At 42.3% G+C, this 27,333-nt stretch overlaps 1 protein-coding gene across 3 annotated transcripts in view; it reads right to left on the bottom strand.

Moving 5' to 3' along the window:
* Window positions 1-27,333, bottom strand: part of EXT2 (exostosin glycosyltransferase 2) — a 133,810-nt gene that overhangs the window by 23,601 nt on the left and 82,876 nt on the right. For all 3 annotated transcript variants that reach the window (XM_061201609.1, XM_061201607.1, XM_061201608.1), the window contains 2 exons: window positions 22,110-22,299; window positions 14,393-14,559 (listed from right to left, as the gene is read on the bottom strand). In XM_061201609.1, the coding sequence (XP_061057592.1) occupies window positions 14,393-14,559; window positions 22,110-22,299 (357 nt within the window). The remainder of the gene's footprint in view (window positions 1-14,392; window positions 14,560-22,109; window positions 22,300-27,333) is intronic.

Here is a 27,333-nt window from a genome sequence, read left to right as displayed (position 1 = left end):
TGGAACAATAACCCGTAAACATATGGATCCTCTCAGGGCTGGAATATCATGGCAGTTATCTCCTTTTGAATGGGGGAGGGAAAGTATGCATTCTTTAAACCATCAAGTGTACCAACACCTCTTTAAAATAACTATCCCACATTACAAGCATTCATTCTTGAGGCACAGAACTCCGGGGCCAGGTGGGCCTGCCGGTGCTGCGGACAATAAAGATGGCGAGGTGTGGCGGGGGGCACATAGGGCGGGGAGTGGGAAGGTCAGGAGAGCTCCTTCCTCACCGGCACCGCCTGACAAAATAAGCGCTTATGGAAAACTGCAAATCCAACTCACCTGACTTCCGTGGGATGGGAATCTGCAAGGAGGAGACACCCTTCAACGGAGACACCTGATGTGCCAGTGGGCAGCAGGCTCCCTCCTCTTTGGGATAAGGAGCCCGAGTCCTACATTTGATGTTTCATTAATGGCTAGGCAAACAAATTCTGAGCTTGCTGTTTTAATTTGCTCAGTGGGGAAGGAAAAAGTGTCACTCTATTGTAATTCCCAACTGGGTGCTTTTTTAAACCATCAGATGTTATTTCAATGTTCAGCAGACACATTCCATTTCCTTTCCTTAATATTTGTTTGACTTACCCTCCGATGGGGACTGGGTGCTTTAGAAAAGCTCCGAGAGGTCAAACCTCACTGCAGCTTCTCTCAGCACCTCCATGGGCCCCGGCCTGCCACGCGGGGTCCGCTTTCAGCAGTTCATGCTCAGAGCGGCACACGTGAACTATTCTCCCTCCAGGCCCCTCGAGTCTGGGCGGTGTAAATCAGTGCAAGCTGGAGATAGGACAGACCTATCAGAGGGTTCAGGTCTCCCACAGGCTGGAAACAGGGAGCCTGAAGCGATGTGGAGAAGACCCCAAGGAGGTAATTCTCTAGGAAGAATGACTCCCCTCTGACCACAGTTTTCCTCGTGCCTCCTGTGAGGGAAGCTCTGACTGCACCGCGTGGGCAAGGACACTCACAGAACGAGCCGTTCGGCCTGCTCCCTCTACTCAAGACAGCAGTCTCTATAAAGGCAACTCTTCATGTACTTAAGAGAAGTGAGAAAAATGGAAGTAAAGAGAGACAGATGTCCTTTCAACAGTCCACACTACTGATCTGTATGATGGCCAGGCCCAGGAAAGAGACTCAGGGGGGAACTGTCACTCACTCAGATGTAATACACAAGGCTCAAAGAGAGCTTCCAGCCATCAGCTTCTTCAGATCCTAAATGAAGACGGCACCGCAAGTCCTAGACAATTTTTAGTGTTCAAAAAGCTCAGCTTTGACAAAATGGTTCTAGCTACTGTAAAGCTTCAGCGTAGACCCAGCACAAATGCTGACCCCGAACAGCTCTGACAAGGTTTGATTTTGCGCATGCCCAAAACAGGTCCGGCTCCTTGGGACGGCCGGTGCCTGCAGCCACGTGGACCGACACCTGTGCTGGCTCCACGGCACACCGCTGCTACAGTCCATCATCCAGAGAGGAGATGGAAACACCTGAATTCCCAGTCTTTCCAGGCAGCCACTGGGTCAGGCCATGTGAAGGCTCAAGGATCTGAGTCAGCTGAGAGGCCAAGGAACGGAAATCTATGACGCTGGTTCCCACTGAAGGCCAAGGCACTTCCAATAGTTAGGTTATCTGCTGCAGGGATGCCCCTTGCCTTTGGGCCCTCCTTTAGGGACGTTTCATTTTCATCAGTGTTGGCCATGAGAACCCAGTTTCTCGGTGCTCTAGGTGAAACCAAAGAGTGTAAGCCTGTCGTAGGGCCCATGGCAGGATGAGACAGGTGGTTCACGTACCGTAAAGAAAACCCGCCCTGGATTCCCAACAACCCTGGCACAATTTCAGATCTAGGACTCTGGGACTTACATCTAGAGAGGAAAGCAGCCAATTCCCTATCAGAAGGATCGTAACCAAAAGTCTGTGAGAAACAATCGTGAGGCCCGGTCCAAGCCCCGGTATCTGTGGCACTTTCACTGGCAGATGGCTCAGAGAGGGACAAGCAGAAGGACAGAGACAACCTATTTTCTTTTTTAAAAGTTACCCACTAGCTTTTAAAAAAAGGTTATTATTAAGTCTAATTCTAAGATAGGTGTTTCCATCTTTCTGCTCTTCTAGTGAGAACAGAGAAAGTGGGATAGTTTATTTAGAATCACAGAATACACCATCTCTCCCCCTCTCCCTGGATGAATACATTTAGCTCTAAATTTTATTAATTCTGTTTAAAATGTAACTGTTATATAGAGTCTCAGCTCTGGAATTCTCCAGTTAGCCAAGCTCCCTCATTACCAGTCAAATCTGAGCTATTACTGAGCCCACCTTTCCCTTCTTGGTTCTTCAATCCAGATGAACATTACACTTAGAGGTTTTCCACTTCCATTATCTAACTGGCTTTCCCTGTCTTCAGTCTGTCATCTCTAATTCATCCTGTGATCTGACTGTCTGGACCATATACCTCTTTGCAAACCTACGACACCTCTTCACCGCCTTCGACTTTTCAGCTGACCTCTTAGCCCGTCCATCAGCTGGCCCTATGTGGCTGAACCAACTTAGCTTCCAACGTCAACCCAAACACAAGTTCCGCCTTCATCACATCAACTGGCCTGTGACTCCCCCGTGCGACCACACGTACCCAGCTCGTTCTAACTTAGGTTGCCTTTCATCTTGGTGCTTCCTATAGCAGGAAAACCCACTCAGAGGTGGTTTCACGTTCTCATGAAAAAAAGTAGGGCATTCCAGGCTATTTTGCTGTCTTCTCATGATTCTTTACTTGCCATTACCTTGGGGAGTTGTGAACAAAATAAAACAAATAAATTATCACAATTTATTAGCACCCAAGAGGTTTCACCAGCCGCTACCACCTAGGGGACACACAGGCAGTAAAAGAAAGGCATCAGCATTTTGTGCACCTAACAACATACAGTTGCTCTTAGTCAACTCCCATCCCCACATGAAGGACTGATTTTATAACCAGTATTATTAGCCAAGAGTGTTTCACATCTCTCAGGTGAAAAATGTTCAACACTTAAGTGCTACTAATAATTTTTTATGGTTGGAAATGAGGATCAAAGTACGAAAGGAAAAATAAATTCCCGGGTTCATACATCCAGCCAAGTCTGCATGGCTCATTTTCTGCCACATGTTTTAAATGGCCTCTCTTAAAGGCGGGGGAGGGGAGGAGGAACAAGTTGCATTTTATTTCCCAGCTCTTTAGGTCTGAAATAAAAGCAGACAGACTTGGGGGGAAAAAATCAAACATTTAAGTAACACTATACACTGCTACTGTTCCCCCAGGAGCTCCTTGCAAATGAGTATCAAGAACTCAATAGATACTTTCCTGGTAAAATACATAAACAGATAAATAAATTATCCCAGGCTGAAAAGAATCTCCACATCTGGTAGCTCACTAGAGCTTGTCAAACAAGTCAGAAACACGCAGGGCCAGAGAAGATCATTCTTTCGCTCCTGATTTCGGGGCTGGCGCGGGAATGTAACATTTCCCAAAGCTCTTTGCCTTCCAACAGGGAATATGACCCATTTAAACAGGCAAATGACCCCTATGTTTTCTTCCAATTAAATAAATAACGATACCCAGGCATTAGGTCTTGAATCCACATGTCTGTGTCCTCAAGTCACAGACACTGGAAGAAAAAAGGCCTTTCCTACAGGGTCTGGCCTTTCATTCCCAAGAACTTGCTAGGGCGTCCCTTAAAGGGTTATATTCAACGTACATTTAACACCTTACAGAAGTAACTTAACCTCTTCGCACCTCAGTTTTCTCAGCAATAAAGCATGAAGTGACAGGATGGTCTCCAAGGTCCCTTCCCGTTCTGATGCCGGGTTTCTTTAAAACAGAGCTTTCTGCCTTGTCCGTGGACCCCAGTACAGTGCTAACGTTCCCTACGTGTGCTGTGGTTTCACAGAGGCTGGCTGAGCACTGCTGTGGCTCCAGCAACTTCCTCTGGGAAAGGGATTCCGGAGGTCGTGACGGGTTTCAAGCTAACAGCCCAGGTAGACCTTCCCCCATCATTCCTCTTTCATCTCTGGGCTCTGAGGGGAGGCCACCTTTCTCTCTCATAGCTCGGGGAGGGTGTCATCTGCGAGCTGCCTTCAGACTCTGCTCCGTGTCCCTTAAGCAAGCTGTGGAGCCTGCTGCTTTAAAATGGTTTCTGTAAAGTGATGCTTCCAACCCTCTAACAAAAGCTCTGCTTTAAAATGCCCTCTCGTTGTGAGAAACATATGTCAGGCCTCAGAAGAGGCGTCAGCAGAAACACCATCAAAACAGACCCCGGGTCACCACGCTCTCCTCCGCTAAGGCAACGGCTGTGCTCTCCCTTTCACTCCTAAAAAGCTGTTGGCATTGCCTCCAAATACCCCTGGATCCTCACACAAGCAATCTCTCTGGGTTTCACAGGAAAGCAAAGGAGTTTGACACTTTTTACGCGTACAAGTTGGATTCTTTTTCACATGAACCCATACCTTATACATTTGCCTGTACCTCTGATCCCTTAGATTCATTACACCTGAGGGATTTTAGGAAGTCATCTGGTCTATTCTTCAGCTCCAGGAAGGACTAGTAAAACCACCTTAGACACTGGAGGACCGCTGGCTGCCCCTTCCTGAAAAATTCCCAAATGGGGAGACGCCTCTGTCTCTCCAGATTTCTCTAAAAATGCTTTGGAGCCACAGTGAGAAAGGTCTGCTGCATGATTTGTCTTTGATTCTCACATATTAAATACTGTGTTTAAACTATTTTTTATTTAAACTAGGATAATGAATTTAACTACTACAAAACTAATAAAGGCTATAGACACACACACACATACACACACACACACACACACACACACACACACACACACACACACACACACACACACAAACAAAGCCAAACCAGAAGAAACGAAGAGCCTATTTTAGAGAAGAATAAGCAGGGGAATATTTTGGTTGTACTAAAAGTGCCAATGTACCTAACCTTACCTAATTGACCTAGTAAGATCATTAAATCTACAACTGCAGAATGTAGACTCTTTTTAGGGGCACACAGAACATTAACCAAAATAGACCTTTTACTGAGCCATATAGTCTCAACACATTTCAAAATGATGAAATCATATGGAGTATATTTTCTGACCACAGTGGAATCAAATCAGAACTCAATAAGAAAAAGGTAACTTTAAAAACTGACAAAAGTAAGCAATATACTTTTATATAATTATGGGTCAAAGAAGATATTACAAAAGAAATTAGAAAATATTTTAAACTTAAGGATAATGAAAATATGACAAATCAAAACTTGGGAAGGTACCTAACGCAGTAATTAAGGAGAAATGTACAGCTTTAAATGCATATATTAGAAAAATAAATACTGAAATCACTGATCTAAGCTATCAAGTCAAAAGGTTAGAAAAATAACAGCAACTTAAACTCATGAAATTAGAGGAAGAGATTAATCAAGAAAAGAGTAGTTAATGAAATACAAAACAAATACACACTAAAGAAAAATCAACAAAATCAAAAGTTGATTCTTTGCAAAGAATATGACACTGATATACCTCTAACAAGGCTGATAAAGAAAAGGAGAGAAAACAAAAGTTATCAATATCAGGAATGAAAAAGAGCACACTAATCCAAATCTTATAAACTTTAAACAATAACAAGATAATATTATAGATGATTTTATAGCAATGCATTTCACAATTTAAATTAAATGAACAGAGTCCTTGAAAAACACAGCTTATGGGCTTCCCTGGTGGCGCAGTGGTTGAGAATCTGCCTGCTAATGCGGGGGACACAGGTTCGAGCCCTGGTCTGGGAGGATCCCACATGCCGCGGAGCAACTGGGCCCGTGGGCCACAACTACTGAGCCTGTGCGTCTGGAGCCTGTGCTCCGCAACAAGAGAGGCTGCGATAGTGAGAGGCCCGTGCACCTCGATGAAGAGTGGGCCCCACTTGCTGCAACTAGAGAAAACCCTCACGGAAGCGAAGACCCAACACAGCCAAAAATAAATAAATAAATAAATAAATAAATAAATTTAAAAAAATATGGAACTCACCATCTTAAAAAACAAAACAAAAAAAAACAAAAAAAACACACAGCTTATCAAAACTAACACAAGAAGATATAGAAAGCCTGAATAGTACTAGAGCCATTAAAGAAACTGGGTCTGTAATAAACATACTAGAGTGCTGGCTGAGGATAAAAGGATGTGGGATGAGCAGTGTAAGAAAGTCATAAATATCAACTATGGCTCATGAGCAAGCTGCAGAAGCAAGAATGTAGCAGCTATGCAGTTTTCTCGATTCCTTACCATATACACACCAATTTATTTGTCTCTTCTTTTCCAATTTGAGATAAGAATTATAGCTATGGTATATTCCGTATACACAATGTACATAGTTTATATAACTTATTCTTCAGATGTTTGTAGTTTCCTCAGCCTCTTGAGTCTATAAGTTTAATGACCTTTGGCAAATTTTGGAAGCTTTCAGCTATTTCTTTAAATATTTTTTTCTGCCCCACATTCTTTCTCTTCTCCTTCTGGGACTCTGATGACACGAATGTTATATCTTTTGTGATTGTCCCACAGGTCCCTGAGGCTCTGTTCATTTTTTTTTTTTCCAATCTATTTTCTCCGTGCTGTTTAGATTGGATAATTCCTATTGATTTATCCTCAAGTTCACCAGTTCTTTCCTGTTATCTCCATTCACCTATTGAGCCCACCCAGTGAGTTTTAAATTTTGGTTACTGCAATTTTCAGTACTGAAATTTCCATCTGGTTCTTCTTTATATCTTCTGTTTCTTTGCTGAGACTTTCTATTTTTCCATTTGTTTCAACGGTACTCATAATTACCTATTAGAGGATTTTTTATGATAGCAGTTTTAATATCCTGGTCGATAATTCCAACATCTGTGTCATTTTGGTGTTGGCAACTGTTGATTACCTTTTCTCATTACAGTTGCAATTTTCCTGGTTCTTGGTATGATGAGTAATTTTGGATTGTTTCCTGAACATGTTGAGTGTTACTATGAGATGCTGCTGCCTTTCACATTTTCTATTTTAGCAGGGAGTTTAGGTTCAGAGTGCATGTCCGGATCCACTTTTGTGGGCTGTGGATTGAATATCAACTTAATTTTCAAAGGCTGTATCGTGCTATTCTGGTCTGCCTAATTTGTGTGCTACCCAGAGGCTAATTTGAAACCTGGGCAGTATTCTACACTATAGTTTCTTTCTCAAAGCTTTTGCTGTGTTGATTCTAGTCAGTTTCATGCATGGGCTGATTTGAAGGGAGAGGGGTGACAGTGTGCCCAGGAGGAATCCCTCCTTTCCATAACCTTCCCTCCACTCTCGAGTTGGGAAGGGATGAGGTGCTGTCTCTTTGCTGTCTGTTGCTTGGTGCAGGCTGGGGATGGTGGACAGGACACCACACCCCAGCCCCCAGTTCCTGCAGCTGTGTCTTCGCTAACATTCACTTCATGGAGGACATGGAAGGTCAACTGGGTTCCACCCCACAGTCTCCAGAGTGGAGAGGGGACAGGGGAGGAGTGCCGTCTCTGCTCCTGTCTCCTGGTAGTGCAGGGTGGGAATGGTCAGCAGGACTCTGAACGACAATCCCCACAGTCACAGCATCTAGTTGGCAGGGGTACATATGGCTTCTTTCATGGTGTTTGCCTGGTGTAGAGTAGGTATAGTCAAAAGGGTTCCATCAGCAGGGCTGCCCTCTTCCCAGTCCTTACAAGAGAAAGTGGGTTTTTCTTTTTGTTTTTTTTTTTTTCGTTTGTATGCTCGTTATCTGTGCCTATGAGTGTCATGGCCTTCTGCAGCACTGAGGCTGGGGTATACAGGAGGGAGGGAAGGAGGGAGGAAGGAAGGAAAAAAAAATCCAAGGGAACTCACTGCTGGAGTATCCCTTAAGTCCTGAGGACCCTAGCCAGTCTGTCTTCTTTTTCTAGGAATAGGGTGGAACATGCTTGCTCAATCTTGTCCAGAATTGGAAGCCTATAATTTATTCATTAAGTTACAGAATATTAAGTAGAATTGTGACAAAATTAAAGAAAGAAAAAATAATTAACCAGAGACTGATATTATGACTATTGGGACTCTGTGTCTCACCTTCTAGGGGAGGGAATGCAAGGCCTTTATATGTATAAAGGACAGCTGCTGCATCCTTCTTAGTGAAAAGAATACAGTTGTTACTGTTGCTGCATGGAAGTTCAAATATGTGTAGAAGGGTCTGTATGGATGCTTTGGAGTAGCCAAAGGGGTAGACTGAACTGGTTATAAAGCTACTGACTTGTAGCCCCAAGCCCTGCTTCTAAATTCTGCCTTGTGATGCTAGGGCTGAGACTCTGCAAACATCTCACCTTTGCTAGGTGGTCTACCAACAGGGTGCACTAGAGAGAGACTGGAAAACTAGAGAAAAGGAGAAGGGAATTACTTCCTGTTTTGCCTGCTTTTCCCGACAGTGTGGCATTTCACCCCAGCAGCAGAATGTGGTTCTAGCCTCTTCCGGCAGAGCCAGCCTTACCCTGACCCCTCAGAAGTTCTAGCAATAGCCAGCCAGTGGCCCCTCCTCAGAGGTTTAAGGCCCAGCCCCGGGGGTGAGGGGATGGGGTGGGGGGTCTCTTCCAAGCTTCTCGGTTCTAATAAACCCAGCCTCTTCCCTCTCTTCCTTTGTTCCTCCCATCCTAGGGGTAGTGGACGCTCCCTGGAGTTATTCTCTCTTTATACTTTCAGTAGCCTCTTTTTGCCCTCTCAGCTCTCTAATACCTCTATTAGAAAATTTCATATACTAAATCCATTCTGTTGAAACAATTAGTATAGATTCTGTTTTCCTGAATGATATGGATTCTTATTTGTTAATATTAGAATATGAAACAAAATGTTCAGGCGTTTTTACCTTCACCAAAGAGAGGTTTCAAACAAATGGGTTTGAATGGCACAGAGGCAGAAATAGGACAGTTACATAATGAAATCTTGGGCATGGTATGGGGAAAATAGCACCAAAATGAGTTATATGCCCTTATTAAGTGCCACTTACTAACTGGGTGATATTGGATAAGTCATTTATGGGCTTCATATAGTTTATGGATGGGCCTTATCTATAATTAAAAGTGAGCAAGCTAGATTATCTCTAAGTTTATCTCCAACCTGAAACTATCACTTTATTTTCAAGAAATCACCAGTAAAACCATCTGGGCCTGGATTTTTCCTTGTAGGAAGATTTTGATAACAACTTCAATTTCTTTAATAGAGGGTACATATTCTGTTTAATTTTACGTAAGTTGTAATTTTCAAAGAATTTTTACTTTTCATATAAATTTTCATAATATTCTTTTAATGCCTGTAGGATCTATAGTGACAACACTTCCTTAATTCCTTTTCATTCCTGATAGTGATAATTTGTGGGTTTTTTTGTTGTTGTTTGTTTTGTTTTTTAATTTTTTTTAACATCTTTATTGGAGTATAATTGCCTTACAGTGGTGTGTTAGTTTCTGCTTTATAACAAAGTGTATCAGCTATACATATACATATGTATACATCCCCATATCTCCTCCCTCTTGTGTCTCTCTCCCACCCTCTCTATCCCACCCCTCTAGGTGGTCACAAAGCACCCAGCTGATCTCCCTGTGCTATGCGGCTGCTTCCCACTAGCTATCTATTTTACATTTGGTAGTATATATAAGTCCATACACATACGTTTTTATTTCTTTTGGAAGCTGGGTCATATGAAAAGTATAACATTTTTTTAACTTTATGAGAACCTGCTAAACATTTTTCCAACCTGGTTGTACCATTTAGCATTTTTACCAATACTTATGAGAGTTCTAAGTTGCTCCACAGTCTAACCAACATGTGGCACTATCAGTATTTTAAATTTTATTTCATCATTCTAGTGGGTATATAGTGGTAACTCATTGTGCTTTTACTTTAGAATTGCCCTAATGACTATGAGGTGGAGAGTTTTTTCGTATGTTAGTTTACATCCCTGTATCTTCTTTTACAAAGTAACTGTTCAAATCTTCTGCCCATTTTTAACTGACTTTTTTTCTTATTATAGAGGTATGAGAGTTCTTTATATATTTTGAAAATACTTTTCCCAGTCTATGACTTGCCTTTTTATTTTCTTAGAAGTGTCTTTTTAAGTGCTAACTTTGATGAAGTCCAATTTGGTTTCTTTTATAAACCGTGCTACTTGTCTCTTACTTAAAAAAAAAAAAAACATTGCTTAGCTCAGGTACACTAGAACTTTTTCCACTGTTTTCTTTAAGAAGCTTTATAATTTTAGTTCCTGCATTTAGGGCTAGGATCCATTCTGAACTGACATATGGATATCAAATTACTCCAGCACCATTTAGTGAAAACCCTGTCCCACCACTATTGAACTGACTTGGGTCTTTTGCTGAAAACTGATTGATGACACGTGTGGTCTATTTCTGGACTCTATTCTATTTCATTGATCTACACGTCTAAGTTTACACCAGTACCACAGAGTCCTGATTACTGTAGCTTTATAGAAGTCTTAAAATAAGGTGGTTCTGCAATTTTGTCCTTCTTTCTTAAAATTGCTTTGGCTTTTTCAGGCCCATTGTGTTTCCATTTCAATTTTAGAACTAGCTTGTCAATTTTAACTTTTTAAAAATCCTTCTGGGATTTTGACTGGGCTTGCTTTGAATCTATAAATCAGTTTGGGGAGAACTTACACCTTAATAATAGTGAGTCTTCGGATTCAGACGTATGAGACATCTTTCTGTTTGTGAAGTTGTTCAGTTTCTCTCAGCAATGTTTTGTGGTTTGCACCGAACCTATGTGGCCCCCCTTTTAATACATTTTTCAAGCTGACCCTCCCTACTCCTTCTCCAAGCAGCCACCGATCTTTTGATCATTAAAGATTACTTTGTATTTTCTATAAATGAAATCATAAAATATGTTCTCTTTTTCATCTTGCTTCACTCACTCGGCATAATTATTTTTAAATACATCCGTGTTGTTGTATGTATCAATAGCTCACCAATTTATTACTGAGTAGTATTCTATTGTATGGATATACCACAATTAGTTTATTCATTCAACTTTTGATAGACTTTGGGTTTTGTTTTGTTTTTTTCCCTCCAGTTTTTGGCTTTTACAAATAAAAGCTGCAAGTACAAATACTAATACCTGTATTAGCGTACAAGTATTTGTGTATACATATGCTCCTATTTCTCTAGGGTGAATCTCTGTGAGAAGAATGGCGGGGTCACATGGTCGATATATGTTTAACATTTTAAACTCCAAACTGCTTTCTAAAATGGCTGTATCCAGATTATGGATCACAGTGAAGTGGAAAGGCATGCAGGCCAGAATAATCTGTCTCCTATCTTTCATATGCATGCTGGTAATGAAGATTTATTCATTCATCAAATATTACTGAGTAACTGATGAATGGATTGAACTGGGTTAGGCAAAGAGGATACAGCAATGAACAAGACAGCCATGGTTCTGTCCCTATGGGGCTTACATTCCAGAAGAAAAGCAGACACTAAACAACACACTTCACAATTATTTGCTTACAAAGAGGTAGAGTGCTCTAGTCTGGAGACTTTCTGAAAGCTTCTTTTGATCTGAGTGCTGAAGGATGAATAGCAGTCAACAAGATAGATATAATCCTAACACACTGCGATAACTGTGACAAAGAAGTAGTTCTGGGCTCCAACATAACTCTCCTAGGACATAAATTTTTGTTAACTGATTTGTTTATTCACTTAATCCGTCAAGCTTGCATGAAAATAATCCTAGCCTTTGGCATAAAAAACAGGATTTAGGAGCACCATCTTCTTCTGTCTTCCGATTCAACACAAAACTGGGTACCCTCTCCAGAAGAGAATTGTCCCTTCTGAATGATGGAAACAACCACCAACTTTCCTCATGAATCAGCGGAATCATGAGAATGACAGCAGCAGTCGTGGTAGCAGCAGCTAATGTGGTATCTCATAAAGAGCAGAAGAGCATACTGCCCACCACCCAGAACGGGCACTTCCTGAGCGCTGCCCATGTGGTGGTGCTACACAATCTTATCTAATGTACGTGACAACCCAATGAAGCAGATACTGTTAGTGCCATTTTATATAAGAATAAACTACAACCCAGACAGATTACATAAGTTGTCCATGGTGACAGAGTAGAAACTTGGGCCCAGTACTGTCCTAACTTTGTTCATTATATTAATTACTATACAAGAAATAACTTTATAAAGTTACCCTAAAGCACTAGTGGTAGGGATGCCTGAAAAATATATTAGTTTTCCTTAGCAGCAAGGTAATTTAGTGATGGACAAGTGATACACTGATGGTTCTGAGGACTACTTTTGAGGACCAGTAGTCTCTGACATGGTAAAAATCCTCAGGGAAGACAGTATAGTGTCACACAAACTTGAATTTAAACCCCAACTCTTCCACTTATTTAGCTGTGTGACTGTAGGCAAGTTATCTTAACCTTGCTCAGTCTCAGTAAAGAAGGAGAAAAACAATAACTGCCTTGCAGGTTTGGGAAAAGATCATTAATGTATGTAAACACCCAGTAAATTGATAGGAACATAGTAAGTTGTATATAGATAGTAGTTAGGAAAGTTGTTCCTTTCATAGCATCTGGAGAAGATCCCAATTACTGGAGATGAGGGGTTTCCCTGCCCCCTACTCCTCTGATACACATTACTTCTTTAGAGGTAATGTGGAGCAAACACAGGGCATCAGAGGAAAGAGGTGAAGATTCAAGCTCAGTCCCTCCCGGTTTTGCACTTCCTCTCATCAACACATTTTTTGCTGCTTGAAACGAACTCAAGGTTGAAAGAGATCCCAGGTTTCAATACTCATGAGATCCCAAGATTTCAGCTCAAGGTTGAAAGGAATTCATCTAGTCTATCTGCCTTTTATTAGACTTCATTTAGACCAATTGAAATATCAAAGAGGTAGCACTCTGTCCATCTTGGCTACATCATTTGGAATGTTCCCTTTTTCAACTTTCCTTCTACCACAAAAATAAACACATGGGTATAGTTTGAAGCCATTACATGCAATGGAGAGAGAAAACACTGGCAGAAAAACTGGTTTTGCCATGAGTTGCCTACTTATTACTTAGAGGAGTAAGTAGGTAATTTGCTTTTTTTAAAAATGGGAATGAAAGTGTATGAAAAATCATCCAACACCTTAGACGTGATGATACGAAAGAAAGAGACCAATATGAATAGAAATAAATCCAGAAAGATGAGTGTATGTTTTACTAGCTAGTCTCATGCCTTTCACTGGCCAGTAATGACATCGACCAAGGTATCACACACCAGCCTATTTCACAATTTCTTTTATACGCAATGGATATATAAATATATTTTATATATATAGTAAAAACCTGGGAAAACTTGAGCTTTTAATTTTTGGTGGTGGCAGTGGTAGGGGGATTCCTATTTCTCCCCCTTAAAATCCACTTCTGATTTAAGGCTTAGAAAGTAAATTTCTATAATAAATATATGTACCACATATTGCTTCATTAGATAAAATTTCATGATTTCTTAGAACCTCAAATTTAACAAATCCTAAAAATGGTTACCTCTCTCCCAAAGACAGGACGACTACAGGGGATAAACTTCCCCACTCTCCCCTGTGCCAGCTGTAGCTAATTGATTTGTACACTCTGTTTTGCTTGGGTCTGATACCATCATTACACCCCCGCAGCCGCAGGCCTCAGTCTGTCGCCATCATGCATCTCGCGTACATCCTCCCTGACAGGACTCATCAATTCCTACTGCTTTTCACCAGGCCTCAGCTCTGGCACTTTCCCCTGGGGAGACCTTTACTGGTCTCCATACTTAACCCCTGAACCCAGTCTAATCCATCAGCCACATCGAATGAATGGTGATAGAGAATGTTTCTCCCCAAAGACAGGCAGCCAGCCTCTCCACTTAAAACTCAGAAAGAAAGCCATCAACAGGGTCTGCTTTCTGTTTGTCAGTGTCGCCAGCTTCTTCGCTTATTGATGTTTTTATTGTTGCTGTGCCCAGCTGCTTGAGTCGGGGAAGTGGTATTCAAGGAGACATCAATTAAAGTGCTTGTTAAACGCCATAGACGCTCTTTTGAAAATGTCCCCTGGGACTCTCCCTGGGAGTTCCCAAAACTGGTGGATGGCACAGTTGTCATTTTGGAATAGGGTTTCCCCAAAGTTCTAAAGAACAGCTGCATAACCTACACTCCTACGCACAGCTTTTGGACGCTACTAGAATTTAGAAATTACGACTTTACAGAATGAAATATAACACTCTTTATTAGGAAAGACAAGCAGTAATGGGCAACAAATATCAAAAATGTAAATGCACCGTTTGAAACCTCCTTACCTCATAACCGAACTGCAGCTCATCAGAGGTCAGCATAATGATATCGTCATCAATAGCCAGAACGGCCTCCGTCTCGATTTCATCGTAAGGGAAGAAACGGTTACTCAACTTGTTTTCAGCAGTTCTTACAACTTTTAATGGAACCCGGATTTTGGGCCACAGAGAATCTGGAAAAAGAAAAAACAAGGTATTTATTACTCTCCTAACTTCTGTGAGGAGATAAACTGGTGAAAGCATCGCATCACAAATGAGATGGAAGAATCAACTCACACCCAGGACTCTCATGAAATCCACACGCACAGCTGTGCAAGGAGAAACTCTTATAGGTGCGTTTTTAAAATATCTTACATTGTAAATATTTCATCCTCTCTACATCCTTACAACACTACTGATTCTCAATGTTGTCTTAACCAGGATCCACAAAGTGGCTTCAACTCACAATTGAGAGACAGAGGAGCAAAATGACTTGATGAAGGCCACGGTGATGAGAGGACGAATGGGCTCTGGACCGCCTCATTCTCAGGCCCGTGGTTTGAACACCAGGACTCTACCACCTCTGCACGATCCTTCCAGGTAGGTACACCCTAGCTCAAAACCTGCCTGCAGCTCTGCTGGGAAATACACGTGCTGAAGACAAAAGCGCCTGCCCCCGCCACGCCATCACCAACAGCTCCCAAGGCTGCCAAATCCACCCTCACAGAACTGTGGCCCTGAATGAGTTTAGCTTTCCTAAGTTAGCACCTTACCGCCTCGACAGCCCTGCTCTCCTGACTCACTGGGTTTGGTTTCTCATCATGACCAATTTACAGAGTAAATATCGAATATCTAGGTCCAATTACATGGGATTTTCTGGCATACTGAAGAAACACAAACTCATGACTTGCCTTACATTTTTCCCATTCTACTTTGAAATGACTGAAGCAAGTTAACCTCAGGTTCCTTATTTTAAAGTGTTGTGTTTAGCAGAGCATGAAATTAATACTTCTTCAGTACAGGACCCACGTCCACAGACCTCAGTGTTCTTTACAGAGGGCAGTTTGTTCTTCACGCAACATTTATCAAATGAGAACAGAAAAGGTATCATACTGCTTCCAAAAACCCAACACGTAATTGTGGGAAGGTCTAGTTTTTGTTGAGTCTTGAAGCCCCAAAATGCCTGTGGCCACTCCAAAGTCACCATACTGAAGGAGAAGTGTGACAGGAGGAAAATCAGGAGGGAAAAAACCTGTCTTAACTGACTGCAGGTAAAATCTCTTATGCATAATTTACAATACATCCATGTAACACGCTGGGGTGCTCCAAGGGTCTTAGAAGAGGCACCCCCAAGGGCAGCTTCCCAGCAGGTTCGGTAGACACCCCAACATACTTCCCAGTGAGGCCGACAGCTCCTCTGCAGGCAGCTTTCCAGCAAGTTCTGCAGATACCTTCAACAGCAACTCAGTGAACTGAAGCCCTCGACAGTACCCCGGCTGGCCTGATAACACCCCCTGGACAACTTCCCGTTGAAGTCCATGGGTACCCAAGGGGGCTGCTGGTTTCTTGTTTGCCAGTCTTGGCCTGTGGCACCTGAGAACCTTCACCATGCACTGGGCTACAGCCACACTGTCTCCAACCAGGTCTGAATCTCAGACCTAGCTGGGGAAGAGGCCCTCTCAAGTTTATTTCCTGTAATCCTTAGAGAGTTCTTTTTTACCGTTTAGTCACCAATCTCCTATTCCTAGTTAGTAATTCTTTATATTAAACTTTTCCTGTTCAAGTTACTGTGTGGTTTCTGTCTCCCACCTGGACCTTGACTAACACACTAGGGATATCAGAAGGATTATCAGATGAAAGGGGAATTGTTTTCTATGGCCTCTGAAGTTAGAACCATGACCGATGGCTGGGTGGAAGTTACAGGGAAATTGATTTAAACTCTAAATAGGTAAGAATTTTCTGATGCAATGAAATGCCTTCAGCAACACAATGTGCACTTTTATTTGAAATGTACTAACTTTAGAGACCAAACAAGATGCCTCTGAGGTCCTAGGACTGTATGGACAGTAACATTTCACAGAAAGCATAGTCTCTGGAAAGAGCTTCAAATCTCAGGTGTATCCCTTACCAGCTCTGTGATCTTGAACAAGTCAATCACTTTCTACCTGCTTCTTTGACTATGAAGATGGAACAGGAACACCGTCTTCACATACGAGAAGGTGTGAGGATGCACAGTAACGCATTTAGCAGCACGGTGCCTGGCACCCGGCAGACATCCACTAAGTGTCAGCTGTGCTTTCCCTTGAAAGTCTGAGTCTGTTTACAGACCAAAGGATTTTTTTGAACCTTAGGTAGTGGTGGCAAAGTGGTACACGTCAGATCTGGTATATTACTCCGACAATCCAGGGGCGTGTCCTCAGCATGTATCTTCAATGTCTACTTTGAGATGAACAGAATCCCTGCCATTAATCCTCTGGAACTGAGAAAACCTAACACACTAGCGGAACAAAAGAACATGGAACTTTTTTTTTTTTTTAATTTTATTTATTTATTTTATTTATTTTTGGCTGTGTAGGGTCTTCGTTTCTGTGCGAGGGCTTTCTCTAGTTGCGGCAAGTGGGAGCCACTCTTCATCGCGGTGCGCGGGCCTCTCACTACCGCGGCCTCTCTTGTTGCGGAGCACAGGCTCCAGACGCGCAGGCTCAGTAATTGTGGCTCACGGGCCTAGGTGCTCCGCGGCATGTGGGATCTTCCCAGACCAGGGCTTGAACCCGTGTCCCCTGCATTGGCAGGCAGATTCTCAACCACTGCGCCACCAGGGAAGCCCAAGAACATGGAACTTTTGCCATGTTAATTTCACAAGGCAACAAACAGCCCCTCTTTCTGCAATACGTATAGAAAACAGGCTAGCTGCTTGGGTTAAGTGTAGACATTCCTCCACCCTGGATGACATCGGGACTTGCACTTGGGGAGTGTGCACAGCATGTTCGACAGCTTTCCACATTCTTCGCCTGCATATATCCTAAAATTACTTGAGACAATGTCCATAAAGAGCTAACCTGCCTCTAGAAAGTCTTTGATGGGGAAGTTTTAGAGGGCAATGAAGGCCAAAGAGGATGATAAGGGGTGCAGATGGGAATGCAGAATGAATCATGGCTTTTTTGGAAATGCGATTACCTCTTCCTGTTCTGAGTTGGGCCTGGAGCTTTGGCAAAAGGAGTCTCCATCTCAATGGTCCAGCTGTCTATGAACCATCGTTACTACAAGACAGGACTTCAAGTAGAATCCCCAGTTTCTTGTTTTCACATTTTCAAATAAAATAGGCCTCTAAGAAAGGGAACTACCTTTCTCTCGGGCTTTAGCATCCCTTCTGTGGAATACAGGGATAAGAGGGCAGCAATCAAAGAATAAGCATTATAATTACTCCCTGCCCTAAAGCAGATAATTTTGATATGGGATTTTGATTCTGTTTAAAAAAATAGGGGGACTTCCCTGGTGGTGCAGTGGCTAAGAATCCGCCTGCCAATGCAGGGGACATGGGTTCGAGCCCTGGTCCAGGAAGATCCCACATGCTGCAGAGCAACTAAGCCCATGTGCCACAACTACTGAGCCTGCGCTCTAGAGTCCGCAAGCCACAACTACTGAGCCCCCGTGCCACAACTACTTAAGCCCGCGCGCCTAGAGCCCATGCTCCGCAACAAGAGAAGCCACCGCAATGAGAAGCCCACGCACCGCAACAAAGAGTAGCCCCCGCTCGTCGCAACTAGAGAAAGCCTGCACGCCGCAACAAAGACCCAATGCAGCCAATAAATAAATTAATTAATTAAAAAATAGGACAGGAGCATGAGGTAGGAAAGAAAAATATAGGTGAGAAAGAATAGAGGTTTGTTTTGTTTTGTTTTCTTTCTTTCCGTTAGTATTTTCAAAAGAATAGATTTACTCTTCTGCCTCTCCTTGAGCCCCTGATAAGGACCTGGTTCATCTGCATAATCCCAAATTAGAGAACTGACAAAGCATGATGATTTTCTGAGTGCTAATTGGCAATCTGAATAGATACAGTGGGGCCTAGTGCACAGCACATGAGCTTTGGATCCAGAGAGACCTGTCTTCATGTCTGGCTCTGCCATTTTGCAGCTCTGTGATTGAGGCAAATTACTCAACTAATCTGAGTTTCACTTTTGTAAAATGGGAAGAATAACAGCTTCCTTGCAGGTCTGTCATAAGCAGTAGAGATAATACGTGTAAAGCACTTAGCACAGTTCCTATTCCTTGGATATAAAAGGTACTCAATACGTGGTTATAATAACGCTGCATCATTCTCATCTTCACAAATGGATTCTTGTAAAGTCTGTGAACTTCACCTCCCCTCTGACAACTTGGAAGAGGTGTAGACAGAAGAATATGGGGTGACTCCTTAGGGTGTAGAAGGAAACAGTGTCACAGCTAGAAACCTTCAGGCTCTTGCTCCACTGCTTATCCCAGATGGGCTCTTTTTCTTTACGTCTTGAAATTCTAAATGGAACCACATGAATTATAGCTTGTGTCTCATCCTGTGAATCTGTAGCTGGCAAACAGAAATGTCACCTTCCATTCACACAAAGTAGTCTGAAAAATAAGATTTCTCAAAAACATTGCCAAATTTATGAAAAACAAACCGCTGAGCCAGCTGACCTGATAACTTTACAGTTTTGAGCTTTAGTCCAGCTTGAAGGAGAAAAAGAACTCCTTGTGTTAAGGATTTTTTAAAAATGAGTACCGATTAACAGTTTTCTCCAAGTTGAATGCCAAGAGCCACGTGAGCAAGAATTCTCCAACTCTGCAAAGGCACTACACAAGGTTCAGGTTGCCTGACGATGACCCAAAGCCCATCCTGGCAATCACTGTCACAAACACAACCACAGATCCACAAAATAAACGATCAGATTATCTCCATACAGATCTTGAGCCCCCTCCAGGAGTGCTAGAGCTGCCTGGTGTACAGCTGGTCCCCATGACCCTCACTCCCCAGGTCCCAGAATTCAGCTCGAAGGAAGAGAGCTGCTGCTTCTACTTCTCGCTTGCCTCTTCCGAGGTGACCATCCTGAAATGCTCAGCCAATCCCATCCTGCCTATTAAGAACTATGAAAGTCCCAATCTGAAGCTGGGGTCAGGATGCGGGGGTTCCTTGAGATCAACTCAAATTTAAAACTGAAATCAATTAAAACAGAAGGCTGAGTTAAACCTATCTGAAATGTACAACGTAACAGCTTTCTTCAGACTGGGGCCAGGGGCCAAGCCTAACAACCTTTATATCCATCAAGCCTGGAAACTAAAGAGCCGGGGAGAAGGAAGGCAGTGGCTTGCCTTTTCTTCTGACAGAGCTCAAAACCAACGTGACAAAAGCTCGCTGGAAATTTCTATTGCCTAGTCTAAGTATTTACTTAAACTTCAAATCCAGCAATTTAGACTTAAATGTAACCAAAAAGAAAAACGTACTTGGTTGGGTTGGAGAGTGAAAAAAAAAAGGCGGGGGGGGGCAATTTCTGCCTACACTAACCCTCCCAGCAGCAGGCATGTTAGCCACGATATTTATTCTAGTAAATGTAGAGAGCGGAAAACATCACTTTTGCCTCTAATATTTCAAAGCCTTGGACTTGCTTTTTAAAAAATATATATGTTACTAATGCCATACATGAAAAATCAGATGCCTCTGCTGGCACGAGGGCCAGAGCTGACAGCCGCATTCACCAACTGAACTAACACCCCACAGAAGATTAAACATGGTTCATGTTCTCCCCAGACAACCATGTCACCAGAGCCGGAGCCCTGACCTAAAAGCCACTGTTAGAAAAAAGCTGGTCCAGTCCCTAACCGTCAAAATTAGGGCCTCATCAGTTGAGGGCTCTCTTTCCTCTCTAGAGCCAAAATATTTCAAAAATAAACTAAACTCTTGGTCATAGAATTAACCACTACACTTTAGTAGGGTGTACCAAAAATTATAACCTAACACCCAGCTCCAACACCTAGGTTTGTGCTCTTGCTTTTAGTTATGCCAATGTAGGGGCTTAGACCAAGAAGGAAGAAAAAGATTTCTCCTTTCTCGTAATTTGTAATGATACTTGCCCCAAAGAAGTGACTCAAATTTACAATAAATTATTCACCTTAAGCCCAAAGTGGCTAACTGAGGTTTCTAAGGAGAAGGCCTCTTTTGCATTTAGCCCCAGAACTGCCTATCTGGGCAGGAGGGCGGGGTGGGGGTGGAGGCCCTCTGAAAGCTGGTGGCCTCCGCGTGCAGGAGCGTGACTGCAGCAGGACACAGAGTTGTTCCGCGTCCCACGAGGGACACGCAGCCTTCTTTCTGAAAACATGACCTCTCCTTCATAAATGAAGAGACGCATCAGCAACACAGTACCTCCGATCCCCCTCACTCTGGTGGACCAGGGTCTCCCACGACCATCCCTGCACTGCTCCTTTTGTCCCGTCCTCCTCCCTTCCTCCCTCTTAGATGGCACCTGGTGCCAACACCTTCCTTTTTCTTCTACCCCTTTCTTCCTCCTTTATTGAGAGTCAAAAAAAAAAAAAAAAAAAAATCCAGAAATGTTGGGAGGAAAAAAACTTGGCATAAAAGATAGTTAATAATAATATACAAAAGGCAGTGTGCTTCAGGGCATACCATGGGCACACTATTCATTTAAAATAGCTACTTTGTTTACTAAACTGTGGCTCTCTGAATATAAAAAGTAAGTATTGATTCTCTCAGAGAACAAAAGTCCCACCAAGTAAAAATTTTTAAATGTCTCAGGAGGACATTTAAATCCTGATTTGCCTCACAGACAGAAGTACGTTCTTCTCCCAGCCTAGACTATGGATCTGCTACCGGGAGTTTCCAGGGTTGACTATCCTGACTTCAGTATAACCAGTTAAACAAGAACAGCCATAAAAAGTGCAGATACTACTGTCACGCAATAAACTAGACCTTATCGGTGATAGTGGCGCACATTACAAACTTCAAACTCATTCCTTGCTCTAATCCATCAGAAACTTCCTGGCTTTAATAGGCTATAAAGGGCAGGAGCTTTGAAGTCCCTGGGATTAGGATCAGTAATAGACGGACTGAATGAGAAACAAAATGCAGGTGGAACGTACTCTATGCGTCCTGAATTAAAAACAAATCCAATGAATCAAACAGCCCTCAACCCTAGCTGCCAGATTACGGGGGTGGCCAAGGCAAGCAACAGAGCCATTACGGATGAGCGGGTGGGCACTTCCAGAGAAGGCTCACTTTAAGGAACTGATTCCAGCCTGGGAGGGCGTGCCTTGCTAACTTTCCCCACTGGAGGTGAGGCTGTCCTTTTTGAAGAAGAGCACAGTATCAGAGCCGAGATAAGGAAGGAGAAAACTAATGCCTTTTAAACTGAGTTTTCATGTAAACAAATCAGCTGAGATGGCTGAGGGAAGCTGAGATCTGTTTTCCCAAGGCTGATGGCCTTTGATCCTATTGATTCCTAAGCCCTCAAACACTCGCGGCTACAGAGCATGCCATGGGCTTAGAGTTAAACGGGCCACCCTAGAACAAGAATGAGATGACTGAGAAAACTGGGGTCATGCTGTCTCAGAAATGGCATTACTGTTGACAGAGCAGGAAAATTCATTTTAAACCAAAGGATGCAAATCATTTGGCCATCCAAATATCGACCCAGCTGAGGGGTTCGCTAACGCCCAAACCAGGCCTCTCCTGAATGCACTGTCTCCCCTCCCTTCTTACCTTCTGGGGGGTTTTTATTCTGATTATTCCAGACGACCAGCAGCTTGGATAAACTGGGCACCTTGGACACTTCGGTGATGACCCGGAAGAGGCTCTCCACTCGGTCGTAGGTGAGGACGATGGCCGTGAAACCTTGAGACTGTGGGGGGATCAGCGGGAGGAAGAGCGGGTTGCTTACACTGCCCCACTTCTGCAAGAGAACAGATTAATGTGGGTCAGAGAGGGATCTAGGAACAGTGAGGCTGATCTCTTTCCCAACGTCACCAATAAACCTGACCATGGGAGACGTGACGGCCTTTACATGACCAACCCAAGAGCCAAGCAACTGTTCAAAGTCTCTCCCTCCTCAAAATGTGTGCTGATGCTCTTTAATTAAGTTTGGCTCTGATACCCCTGAACAAGGAGCAGAGAATCTTTGCAGCTGAGAAGAGATTTCTAGTCAAACATGGCAGATTAAACACATGCATTTATCTTCATTCCCTCCCCAAACCCATTAAAGTGGGTTAATAGATATATATAGATATAAATATAAAAGTGCAGCTAATAGATATAAATCTACCCAGACAATGAAATGGGAGCAGAGAGAGCAGCTGATGAGCAGCATGAACATGTTTCTGAAAGACTGAAAGGGGCTGGAGAAGTGACGACAGGCGCAGGAGAGTGAGAGCTGAAACCCAAGTACCAAAAGGTGGGCGGAGGGCGGGGGGAGCAACAAGGCAAGCGAGCCCCAACTGTAGCCCCACAAAGGCTCAGGGCTTATGCTCAGTAGGCCCTTGTGAGTAAGAGGAGGGGGTTGAAAACAGGAGGACTAGTTAAAATATGTGTAAGGAGCAGCGACGGACCCAGGGCATAAGCCTCCCCATCACCTATCCACTCAGCCAGAAAACGACTCTTCTTCCCTGCCCGAGCTAGAGAAGGGAGGTTTATTCTCTGAGGAAACTGAAGCTCTAGACATGGAAACACAGGCACAGATGAGAGGAAAATGCAATTAAAGCCTATATTTTGAATGATGAGCTCTATGGCCTTCTGCCTCCTCCAGTTCCCAAAACATCGGCAGTCATGTGGTTTACTTGCCACTCCATGATCTTACAGCGAAGCTCCACCATCTTACAGCGAAGCTCCATCACCTTACAGTGAAGCCCTCGGGCAACAAGCTTCCCTTAAACAAAAAACTTCTGATCGGGTTTTTAGTGCTTCCCCCTTAATCACAAACAGATAGATCCTAGAACCAGACATTTCAAGAATATCTTCAGCATGAACAACAGAAACCAAATGAACAAAGAGAAAAACAGGAACTCAGAGGAAACAGAGACAATAGAAGCAGCAGAAGGAAATTTAAACATCAACAACACATCATATCCTCTGAGAGAGATGTTTTCATCCATGAAATAAGAATAAATTGCTATTTTTATTTTAAAAGATCTATCAAAGATAGGAAAGAACCCTTGAACATTAAAAATATGATAGCTTAATTTTTTTTTTAAGGCAGTATTGAAAGATAAAGGTGATGACATATTGCAGTCTGGTGAACAAAAAGAGATGAAAAACAGGATAGAAAAGATGAGAAAATCCAGGAGGTCCAACATCCACCTAATAGGAGGCTCCTGAAAAAGAAAACACAGAATATGGAAGAAACAAAACTATCAAAGAAATTAAGTTCTAAGAACAGAAGATATGAGATGCAAATTTTCAGACTGAAAGGACCAAATAAGTAATGAGTACACTGAATTTTAAAAACATAAAAAGATAAAACAACAACAACTAAAAAAACCAATGAAACAAAAACCATATCAAAGCACATCACTTCTGAACACTGGGAATAAAGAGTCAGAGTAAATGAAATGTGTGAATCTAGGTGATGAGCATGTGAGTTCACTGTACAACTCTCACAACTTATCTGTAAGTCTAAATTTTTTTCAAAATAAGGTTTAAAAAGTAATGAGTAAAATGAATAAAATTCAATTTCTTTGCTACCATTAAAATATTGTCATTTTTAATGCAGCAATGTAAACAAAAATATTTTTGTATTGATAATAGGGAATGACTGTTAAAGCATTCTTATATTTTCAATCTGCTTTACTGAGATATAATTAAGTATACAATGGGTTTTGGTATATTACACTGTTAAATTTTAAAAACTGGTAAAATATAACATGAAATTTGCCATTTTAACCATCTCTAAGTGTACAATTCAGTGGCATTAATTACATTCACATTCATATGTTAATATGTGAAAAGCCCAGGACCTAACTTCATCTTCCCCAAGAGGAGGCTGAATATGAAATGACCTATCTGTTATTCTGGCTGCTTACACTCCCTAGAGTCTTTCATACTCTGGGATTCCCAAGGTCCCCCCATTAACCTCACCCACATCACTGATGGACACCCATCACCACGTATATGACAACAGCTGTGTGCCAGATGTAACAGTGTGGGACAGGAAATGTACACAAACACATGGAATACACATGGATGGGAACTCAAGGAGACTGAACGGGATTCCTGGAGTCCTAATGTAATCAGGATATTAAAGCCAAAATGTCCACAACAGGCCATAATTAGATTTCACAACCAAGAGACACAATAGGAAAGGCTATCTTCTTAATGCTGACTTTTTGTTTCCATGACATCATGCTTTGGCATTAAGCTGTAGTCTTAGGAAGGTGCCTGGATTTCAGTGTTTGTAGTCTGCATCTAATTACCTTTGTAGGAACACCTTTTCATTTTATACTCCTATCTTATTTTTCATAGCTTCCTGACTTGCATGGAAACTGAGGTCAGGAAGTAGCCCTGTGCTTAAGTCACAATTACTCCCCAAGGTTCATGGTCTCTCTGCCATCACCATCCCAGCCCACTCATCTACTCTTCCCGACATACTACTCGTATGCTTGAAAATCACCATTTTAAATGGAAAAGAAAAAAAAAAGATTTTTTAAAGAAGCGTGTAAAATAATTTAATGTGTGATGTCGAAATAGTCAAGATTTACTGAGTACTGAACTGTTAGGCACTGTGCTTTACATAAATTATCTCATTTGAGCCTCACAACAATCCCAAGATAGATAGCTATTATTCTCATTTTACAGATGATGAAACTGTAGGATTAGAAATAGTGAATGAAGTCTAATCATGTGCTTTACCAGCCCAAAAAGGAAGGAAGAAATAGTGAATGACGCTCAAGGTTACATAACCTATTAGTGACAGAAGTGGGAAAGAGCCCAGGCCGTCTGACTCCAGAACACCAGGATGTGGTGGTTCTCGGCCCTTCCCCACACCCTCCAACTCTGAGTCCGGGGTAAGCAACCCCATTTATAGACTCTGGAAACTGGAACTGTGGGAAACTCCAGAGTTTATTACTTCCAGCTCTCTCTGAAACAAAAATGCTGGAGGTTTTCTTTATCCTTGATAATCAAATCTGGGCCAATAAGTAAGGGCCCACCCAAACACTACGATTTCACAGGGTACATGGAATTAAAAAACACACCAAATATATAACACTGACACAAAGGGAACACATAAATTTAAAACGGTAAACACACCTCTTACACAGAAGGAAAAACTATTAAACTTCCAACAAAATGAAGTCTGTTCTTTGGGAGAAGTGGGGAATGCCAGCACACTTGCATGACTCTATGACATTAAAAGGAGAGGAAAATTCCCTGAGAGATGCAAAGCTTGGTTTCAGAAAATGAATCTCTTGGAATTTAAACTGAGGCACCCCTGCTGAAAGGCATCACAGCTCTGGTTTCACGGCGCTGCCAGGGAGAAGGAACGGAGTCTCTGGCAAGACAACAGATCTGGTCTCATCCCTTATGCCAGCTGCCTTCGGGAAATGGATGGTTATGGGTTGCGGGAGGAGACAAAGGAACGGGTGGGTGGGAAATAGACAGTAACTCGTCTTCGGTGCTCAATTTTTCCACACCACTCACTTGCATACCAAACAGGGCTTGAAGACTGGAGAAGCAGAAAAGGCAGCATACTGGGGAGACAGGGCATGTAAAGGAACATAACAAGTTCTGAAATCTTGCCAACACTTTCCCATAAAATACAGGCTTTGAGATGAACATGGAGGCAACACAGAAGCTGCTGAGCATACATTTACTACGTTACAAGCTTGACACTTTACTGTAGGATATGCCACCAAGGTTGATGCAGAAGACTTCAAAAGTGAATCAGCACATTTGGGGTCAGTTTCAGAATCACATGTCCTTAATCTGAACCCAGGTTCTTTCAATTACCAGCTGTGTGACCTGGGTAAATTACTTAACCTGTCTTGCACCTCAGTTTCTGAATCTATAAGATCATGATAATACTACTACTTTTCTAGGTAGTATTACTTAACACAATAATTACTTATTAACATGTCTTTATTATTTCTTAACAATCTAGAGGTTGTTAATGAAAGTAAATAGGTAAGAAATGTAAAGTACCTGACACATACAAACATTTGATAAAGGTAGCCAACAGATGATCTTGTGGGAATAGCAGTTTCTCTGGGATTTATTTTTTGCAGGTCTCAAAAGAGGGGTGGGGGTAGGCTAAGAGATCATGAGGTATCTTCCAGCACCAAGATTTTAAACGAAACCCTTCTTCCTCTCTACCTTTACCTTACCATGCTTTGGGGTCCTGGTTTACTTGGATTCTCTGCCTCTACTTCTTCCTTTCCAAATACACTGTTTTTATTTTCACAATTTTCTCTTTTCCTTCCTATTCATTATATTTTAACTATCTTGAAAGCTCCATGAAAAAAGGAGCCATAACTGTTATTAACACCCAGCATCTAGCACGGTGCTTGGTGCGACTGAAGAAAAACTTGTTTAAAAATGATTAAGTTAAGCCCAAATGATCTGGGTTGTGTTCTTTCTGTCCTCTTTGTGCATGGGTGTGAACAGTTAATGTACATTCAAATGAGTGACATCACGAGCTCTGAAATGATTTCCAACTTAGTTCATTCATTTAAAAATACTCACCAACCATCTTACTGTGCTAAGTATTCTGAAGAAGTGTAGGATTAGGATATTTAATAGAGAGTTTGAATCTGGATGCTACCATTTACTGTGGTGTGTAAAGCCTCTTCTGTGAGTATTAGTTTCCTCACCTGTAAAATGGAGAGCATGACAGTACCTGCCTCTTAGGGTAATGACGATTAAATGAGATTATGCACATAAGCACTCAGCGGAGGGCTCAACACAGAAATCCATGAACGGTAGTTGAAAGCAAACACAA

This window comes from Eubalaena glacialis, chromosome 10, assembly GCF_028564815.1.
Source record: "Eubalaena glacialis isolate mEubGla1 chromosome 10, mEubGla1.1.hap2.+ XY, whole genome shotgun sequence".
NCBI lineage: Eukaryota > Metazoa > Chordata > Mammalia > Artiodactyla > Balaenidae > Eubalaena > Eubalaena glacialis.
This window is presented reverse-complemented; position numbering and strand designations above follow the sequence as displayed.